This window comes from Aspergillus costaricaensis (genome assembly GCF_003184835.1).
Source record: "Aspergillus costaricaensis CBS 115574 unplaced genomic scaffold BO79scaffold_19, whole genome shotgun sequence".
NCBI lineage: Eukaryota > Fungi > Ascomycota > Eurotiomycetes > Eurotiales > Aspergillaceae > Aspergillus > Aspergillus costaricensis.
In genome coordinates this window covers 210,231-218,796 of record NW_020291819.1, presented here as the reverse complement: position 1 = coordinate 218,796, position 8,566 = coordinate 210,231, and the positions used below count along the sequence as shown (strand labels likewise).

Genomic DNA, 8,566 nt, shown 5'->3' with positions numbered 1-8,566 from the left:
ATATCGGCCTTGCACTACTTTGCCCATTCTTGTCGACACTCCAGGAATTATCTAGATCGCCCCAACCCACTATCTTTCTTCCGGGGCTTCTACAAAAATCCCCGTCCTATCTCCCGGGCCGAGCTGCAGCTGTCTCCGCCGATTGAGGAAGAGAATAATGACCGCAGCCTACCCCGGCATCCGATTTACAACACCCGATCAACAATGAGTCTTGTACATGTGTTGAGTGCCCTGGGGGCATTCGATGAAGGGGGACGCGACCTATTCCGCCGAACGATCTATGGCCCGGGTGGCGTCACTCTGGACATTGATCCCCTCCCAAGCACGCAGCGCAAAGGTCTTATTGCAGTCTCTGTCATGGCAGTTCTATCCTTCATAGCGACACTAGCCTTGATCTGTTTCATCAGCTATCGACTCATCTTTTGGCGCGGTTCCTATGCCCGGTACATCGGTTATAATCAATATGTCATTCTCATCTACAACCTCGTTTTGGCCGATCTCCAGCAAGCGCTCGCCTTCCTGATATGCATCAAATGGATCGCAGAGGATAAGATATCCGCGGACTCGGCAGGTTGCTTCCTCCAGGGATTCTGGCTGCAGGTAGGAGACCCAGGAAGTGGACTTTTCGTCATGGCGATTGCTTTTCATACTTTCCTTCTCGTCGCTCTTGGGCGGAAAATGAGCCATCGGGTCTTCGTCAGCTTCGTCATTGGAGTTTGGATCTTCGTCGCCGTCCTAGTCATTATCCCCCTTGCTGCTCATGGCCGCTACGTCTTTATCCCATCAGGTGCCTGGGTAAGTCATCCTCCTACATCGAATGGGCCCAGAACTAAACTTTCGCGCTTCTAGTGCTGGATCAGCGAAGACTACGAATCCATCCGTCTCTGGACTCACTATATCTGGATTTTCTTGGCCGAATTCGGCACGGTCTGTCTGTATGCTGTGATGTGGTTCCAGCTGCGGATCCGGATCAAGCAATCCGCCATTCTGGGCAGCAGTCACATCGAAAGTCTGAAGCGCCTTCGCCGCGTCATCGGATACATGGTTATCTATCCGATCGCCTACATTGTCCTTTCGCTCCCTCTGGCTGCAGGTCGAATGGCGACCGCGCAAGGCAACTCCCCAAGTGTAGCCTACTTCTGTGTTGCCGGTGCATTGATCACTAGCTCCGGACTGGTTGACGCCCTGCTGTACACCCTGACCCGTCGAAACCTGATCTTGGAATCGGAACCCAGCCACGATCGCAGTTACAATCGCTTCGCCAGCAGCAAGGGCCGAAAGACCACAGAAAACCATCTGACCACCATCACCGCGGATCCCAAGATGAACCGGACGGACATTAGCGCTCTGCGCAAGGGTATACATCATGAAGATGATGATCTCGAGCAAACTGTGCGCGACGGCTCCACCGACAACATCGTGCAGACTGCCGGCGTTGAATTGACTCCCATGGGTAAGGTGTACCAACACACGACGATCGAGATTACCTCTGAACCTGCCTTCGACAATGGAGTCGAAGAGAGCAGCGATCGCTCGAGCAAGGATTCAGACCGTCACCATGGGAGAATCAATGACCCATCAGCACGGATGTGGGGGAGATAGTCGCCCACCGCATATCTTCCAAATAATGCCCTTCCTTATTTTCTATGTTATACTACTTCTCACGCCTATATTTGTACTACTATATACGGTTTATTTTAAACTTGAGGTGGCGGCTATTCCAGATTCACCTTCATTCTCTGATGACTCCCGACATCTATCCTTCGATCAGAAGATCTACCTCTATTACTCTCCGCGGAGGGCCGCGGAGGAGCATGGGAATCCTTACCTTTCATCTTGCATAAATCTCTATGCACATGTATATACCTTGCACCAGATCTTTTCCTTTCTCTCTTTCGTCTTTTCTCTGAATACCTCTAGGAATGATACCAGACTTTTTCTTCCTCCTTTCGTCTTGGGTTCAAATTAGCAGAAGTGGTGCACTGCGGAATCAATAAAAGTTCTTTCTGTTCTAATGGTAATATCCTTTTCGGAGAATTGTGATCTTTCCATTCTCTTGCCTCCTTTGCTATACATATGATGTAGTCGTACTCTACTCCAGTCCTATTCAAAAAGCACCGGTATTTCTAGATTAGTCCTTGACCCAAAAATACAATCAAAATAATACTTTATACTACGATGAGAATAGAAAACTATGACTAGTCAGTCAGTGTGATATCTATGAATGGTTATATAAAAAATAAGTACGTAAGTAATTATCGAAGTACAGAAACAGAAAGTTTGATCGTTTCGGGTTGGTCTATGACGCGTATATGCAGAGAGGGTGAAACCCATTTATATTCACTTGTAATGAGAAAAGGAAATGGGGTAGTTACGAAGACACATCCATGATGGGTTAACCGGGATCATGCGGTAAATGTAAAGAAGTGGTTAATTAGGATTGGTTTTTGGGACTGTTAGGAAGTCGCTCGCTGGTCGGTTGCCATGCTTTCCTTGGCCTGTGAGTGGTTTCCAGATTGCTCTCAAGCTCATTCATGTAAATATTGTTCGGGGAATAAAATTACATGCGAATGAAGAATGATTCTATGAGATTCCCTTTTGTTTTGAGGTAACTGCCTGGATGTGATGGCGATCTGGATGGCTGCGGTGCGAGCGATATGTTAATTGGAGCATTTAAGCTGCTACATGGTATGACGCATTACCGGAAATTGAAACCCAGTTATGCCTTAATCATACTTCTCTGAACAAGATCACTCGAGACTATAAGTTATAATATACTATTAGTCTGGACGGTTGTGTACGACATTGCCTGAAGCTTGGCATGGGATTCGAGATTGCTTGTCTTGCCGTACACGCCTCATCTTATCGCTATAGAGATGGAGGTGGCAAAGTTATAGTTGGTGAGATATTATGTCATAGAACTTGTGAAAAAGGACAGGGGTGAGTAAAGTCTCTTGATCGTACTTTTGGACTTTCGAAACCGGGGGGGACTGGATGGTATTTCGAGCAGAATAGCCGCGTGCGGAGAGCGGGGGTGGAGCCGGGCTCCGAACAGCAAATGAGGAGCCTGCGTTCATGACTCAAAGGCGTGACCGGGATGAAGTACATATAAAAATGGTAGATTCTTGATGATTTTCTCTTCTTTTCTTTGTTGTTTATGGCAATAATTCCATTCCATTGCTCCGAACAACTGTTGTACTGACTCAATTCTGACATGGAGCAACATGTTGCATTGTGCGTTGTGACTGTGGTGGCGATCTGGGTTTTGCAGGTATGCATGTCTTCACCGCAGCATACTAGCATCCTCTGCAGGATGAGGCAGTTACTGACCAATGGTATAGATTACTTACAAGTTCCTCAGATCTCCCCTGCGTCACATACCGGGACCTCTGTACACAAGAGTAACGAGGTTGCCGCTAAAGTTATCGATCGTAACGGGAAAGCGCATCTACTTCATCCACGATCTGCACCAGAAATATGGCCCTGTAGTGCGTATTGCTCCGGACGAGGTTTCCATTTCCTCACAGCCCGAGTTCAAAGAGATCCATCGTGTCGGGTCGGCCTTCCTGAAGACCCCATGGTATCAAAAGTTCTCCTGGGAGCGAAATCCGGGAGTCTTTACTATGCGGGATCCCAAGGAACATGCTGCGCGGAGGAAGTTGTTTGCGCGTGCATTCTCAAAATCCGAATTAAGACAAACATGGGAGCCCGTAGTAAAGGAAAAAGTCCAGTTAGCAGTGTCTCGGATTCGCGGTGAATTGCTGCGGGATGGGACTTCCGATGTTCTGAAGTGGTGGACGTTTCTCGCCACTGATGTCAGCGGACATTTGATGTTCGGTGAATCATTTGAAATGTTGCAGTATGGAAAGGTGAGTTATTACAGTGCCCATTGCTGCATGACAGACTCGGCTAATGGTCAGAAGAAAAACAAATATATCAATATTTTGGAGTCCACCATGATGGGTTCGGGAATCAACGTTGAGCTTCCCCTTGTGGCACTCATTGGCCGATATGTCCCACTTGCATCCTTCCAGGCGATGTTTCGCCCCAGCGACTATCTTACTGAATATGGAAGGCGAGCGGTGTCAAATAGTCGAGCGAATAGCAACTCCACGCGGAATATTTTCACCGGAATAGTCAATGAATCGGAGAAGACGAGCAGCACGCTTTCTGAGGAGGACGTGGTGATTGAAGCGGGTAATCTGATCGTGGCTGGCTCCGATACTACTGCTGTCACGCTGACTTACCTGGTATGGGCTGTGCTGTCGCAGCCGAAGCTCCAGCACGATCTGGAAGAAGAGGTCAGTGCGCTGGATCCGAATTATAACGAAGCTGCGTTGGAGGAACTGCCGCTCCTCAATGCCGTCATCACGGAGACCCTAAGGCTCTATGGAGCAGCCCCAGGCTCCTTGCCGCGGGGCGTGCCGAATGGCGGAGCGACCTTTTGCGGATACCAGATTCCTCAAGGAACGACGGTCAGCACGCAGAGTTACACCATGCACCGTGATGAGGAACTTTACCCAGATCCCGAAACCTTTAATGTCAGTCGCTGGTTAGGAGGGGATGGACATGGATCCGATGCAGCCAGGCAGGGTCTCTCCCCCTTTGGGTACGGCACGCGAATCTGCCTGGGGGTGCATCTAGCCTGGATGGAACTTCGCTTAGCAGCAACCGAGTTGTTCCGTGAGTGTCGAGGGGTGCGACTGGCGTCGGGCACGACGCGGGAAAGTATGAAGCCGGAAAACTATTTTCTGATCGCTCCGTCTGGACATCGCTGTGACATTCAACGTCAATAGACGAATGATCTCCATTCAGCTGCATGAGGTGTCGCTCGCTTGGAAGAATGGTCTGCAGGCGGCTCGTCTAGCGGCAGCAAGCGCGTGTGTGGGGAAGGACAAGGTGGTGTGTGATCGAGATGGATGACGATCCAGTTCGAGAAGGTGGATAGGACAGGACAGGATAGGACAGGGGGATGGATTCAATGCCGAATGGACGTGCAGAAGGATTATGTATTGCAGAGCCGAAGGAGTGAGGAAGTCAAAGGATGCAGGAGAATGGAGGAAATTGACCCGAATGGTGATGAGATTAGAGACTAGAATAATCTAGTAGGGCTTCGTAGTGGCAGAAGAGAGGGAAGAGATAGTAAGAGAGGGGCTGTCCGTGTTCCATAATTGTGGGTCCCAACCTGCAGCTTCGGCCGAAGCGACATGGAAAAACCCCCAAAGAAGAGGCAGAAGAAGGCAGAATGAGCCAGCCGCCCGGGGTCTGGCCGGGCTGTTTGTTCCCCACCGCCAGGCCTGATCAGGTACAACCTTTGGTTCAATCACCGGCTGCTGTCTCCGTTCCCTCCACTCTTTCCCCCCCCCGAGAACTCTGGAATGTCCTTCCATCTATCAGCTGTTTGTATCTACTGCCAGTACTAAGTATTACTACTATTACTTGTAGCGTCAACGGAGTGTGAGCCATTCCCGGTTACCCAGTAAGCAACCACGGGTCTGGCTGTACCGGTTATTGCCAAGATGATTGTTGCAAGGGCGCAGCTCTCGTTCGTGTCATGAAGCAAAGCAAATCCCACCTCCCAACTGTCTATCCCCGAATCTTGCCCTTCTCCGCGGCGTTAGCCCACTTTGTCGGGATTTGAACCGCCTGATGACCACCATATAAAGATTTTTCGAACTGCTGGCCGGGGCATGTGTCTTCTTTCCTTTCCGCATCTCCTAATTATTCCGTGGAATACTATCTTGACAATGGGGGAGCGATGACAGTCACGACAAAACCAGCAGAAGCCGGGCGACGACGGCGTCTGGAACGGGATCTGATGGAAACCTCGACCCAATCGGGCCACAATGCTGGGTAGGTGCTGGAAGATGGATGGAGAGACTAGGGAATACTAGTCGTCCTGTCAGTAACTCTTGGTGCTACTGCTCACCCTCCCCCCCCCCTGTCCAACGACTGGACGGACCGATCGGGTTCATGGATTATCCGGGGAGGTGCTGCAGTAGTTCGGACGGAAAACCTGACTGATCTTTGCTTTGACAGCCGTGGGGGGCGCTTCCGTTCCTATGGCTCGGGTCTCAAACGGTGTTTTGGCCCCTTCGTCAGGAATCCCTCCAGTATCTATATATTCCGTGCTAAGACGACAGCATCAACCCCAGTCACTCCCGGCCCGCGCATACTAGATGCCAAGGCCATGTCAGATCCGCACTCGGCTCAGGATGGGCCCTCAACCAAAGGATCCCCCTCTGCCGGGACAGCATCAACTCTCGATGGGAATGGTATACTTACTTCCTGCCGCCTTTCACCTCTTCCCCCCCCCTTACTCACGAGTCCTGCTGATCAACGGTTGCTAACTGCCGAGTCTAGAATGGATGCAGAAACTGGCTAAACTGTGTGGCCCCAGCGCTACCCTGCGCAATGTTGGAACTCCAATGGCTGAAATAGAGTCCATGTTTGACTCTGTTTTCCCGCGAAACCCAGTCGAAACCATTCGGGATTTGCAGTCCGCCCAGTCCGTCAACACGGTCCAGCTATACGGCAGCAATGAGGACATGTAAGCGGGGAGGCCATAATAATACGGCATCGAATCCCGCTGACACGTTGCAGATTGGATGCATACTACATTTTCATACATCCATACTATCCCATCCTGCCCCCGCCTGATCGTTTACCCGTCACCCACAATCCAGCCAAGGTGGACCACCCCGATGGGTTCAAGCCGGCAAGTCCACTCGCTCTAGCCATCTCAGCGATGGTGGCGCTGGTCCCCCATAAAGATGTGAAATATCCTGCCAGACCAGAATATGTCACCCTCCGAAGAGAGGTTTCGCTGCGATTTGCCGAAGCTGCATATGCGGTGATTGCTCGGGATTACCAGCCGCTACGGGCCCCCGGTGGGTTTGAAGGCTCTTTGCGGGATTCCATCGGTCGGCCACCGTTTCACTCCAAACTCCCTGTGTGCCTGGAAGGAGTTATTGCACTATCTATCCTGTGCTTCTATGAGTATGGCCAGCAAGGGAATCTGGATAACACGGCAAGGTTAGCGAATGAGGCTTTGGAAATGGCCTTCATGCTAGGACTGCATGAGTCCCTGGAGGAGAATGAATATGCCTTGGCCCGGCGCAGGTCATGGTGGTTTGTGGTTGGTTTTGTTAGCCCTGTTTCAACCACACAGTGCTAATTTCGTAGTATATGGCCGCAAGTCATATGGCAACGGTGACTGGCATGGTGAGTGCTACATCTGGCAGCAAGGAGGATATCTGACTAATCTTGTACAGCCGGCTTCGTTTGACGTATACGATCCTTCATTTGTGACTCCATATCCAAAGGTGTGTTCCCCCCTAATTCGAGGAACCCACGCTTATGCCTTTTAGGACTGGAGGCTCCGTGTTGAAGCCCAACAAGCTTTATATGAAGCTGGTATTTTTGCCATTGAGCTTGACGAGACTATACGGCGCCGAGAGGATGTGTCATGGATTCCAAAGCGGATGTCCGAGCTTGATACTCAGATTACCTCACTGCTATTCGAGTGCCGAGATAAACTGTCGGCATCCCAGGGCCCCCAGCCAAACTGTGTCGAATCGGTGGCCGCAAGCGCTTTGAGATCGTATGCTGAGATTAAATTGCACAGGTGAGTATCCAGGTTTGTTATTGTCTGCACTGGCGGACTGACTGTGTAGCGCTCGGATCAAATTGCACCGCTACTGTGCCTTTCAAGATGTGCCCATGTTCTCTGAACAGCCTGGTCTGCATCCAGTCTCGTGTGCCAACGAAAGCATCAATGGAGGTCGAGCATCCAGTGATACGACCTTCCTGCAGCGTCCTGCTTCGATGCAACAATTTGGCATCCAGTTCCCCTTCTCATCGCACACATCCTCAGTGATCTGTGTCCATGCAGCCATAAACGTTGTAACTTTAATGGACAGTCTTCCATTTCCTAACCCAACCAATGATGATTCTCCGACCAATTTACCGTACATATTCCAGAACTATGAGGTTCCCCGGGCCATGCCCACTTTGATCAGTTGCGCCATGCAGGCGGGCTATACGATGCTGACTCTGAGTTGCAAAACAAGGCCTTTCGTTACAAAGGTGCCGGATTCGAACGCAGGTGATTTTCCCTTGGCAGGACTGAGGAATGAGTTGGAACAGAGCCTGCGAGTAGTAGCGAAGTTCCTGGCGAATCATGCAATTGCCTTTGAGGCAATCCAAGGAATGCGAGGTACGTATGCGTACTCCACCGTGTGATTGAGTGAAGCTGACCCTAGTAGACGAGATGGTGGAAGCAATAGAACGTGAATTCAGCAAGCCTTGACAAGATTGATGTCTTATGTGAAAGCCATCACTTCACGTCCTCGGGTTATTGCAGATGGTTATTGTTGAGTGCATGGTATGGATTCACACAGATATACTGAAGTCCTGTTTATATGGATTTCTTCAATCTCAGGGATCCTGGGATCCTGTGATGGCGCTGCATCGATGCAGTGAAGTGCCTAAATCTATGCGCATACCCAACTACTATCATACAAGAAGCATTAGCGTACTGTTAGAATTTGATACCAAAAGTCCT

At 50.2% G+C, this 8,566-nt stretch overlaps 3 protein-coding genes across 3 annotated transcripts; all 3 read left to right on the top strand.

Annotated features, from left to right (window-relative positions):
• Positions 1-204: 204 nt before the first annotated feature.
• gprC lies at positions 205-1,624 on the top strand (the record flags this gene model as incomplete). Its single annotated transcript, XM_025687034.1, has 2 exons — positions 205-795; positions 850-1,624. The coding sequence occupies 2 exons, from the start codon at positions 205-207 to the stop codon at positions 1,600-1,602; spliced, it is 1,344 nt and encodes a 447-aa protein (XP_025538633.1). The 3' UTR covers positions 1,603-1,624.
• Positions 1,625-2,625: 1,001 nt separating this feature from the next.
• BO79DRAFT_229288 (cytochrome P450) lies at positions 2,626-4,796 on the top strand (the record flags this gene model as incomplete). Its single annotated transcript, XM_025684028.1, has 3 exons — positions 2,626-2,646; positions 3,342-3,869; positions 3,924-4,796. The coding sequence occupies 3 exons, from the start codon at positions 2,626-2,628 to the stop codon at positions 4,794-4,796; spliced, it is 1,422 nt and encodes a 473-aa protein (XP_025538632.1).
• Positions 4,797-6,108: 1,312 nt separating this feature from the next.
• BO79DRAFT_196422 (transcription factor domain-containing protein) lies at positions 6,109-8,311 on the top strand (the record flags this gene model as incomplete). The annotated part of the gene is made up of 8 exons (XM_025681204.1): positions 6,109-6,275; positions 6,364-6,550; positions 6,604-7,138; positions 7,186-7,224; positions 7,275-7,325; positions 7,371-7,627; positions 7,677-8,218; positions 8,265-8,311. Exons 1-8 carry the CDS (start codon positions 6,191-6,193, stop codon positions 8,309-8,311), a joined length of 1,743 nt encoding a protein of 580 aa, XP_025538631.1. The 5' UTR covers positions 6,109-6,190.
• Positions 8,312-8,566: the final 255 nt, after the last annotated feature.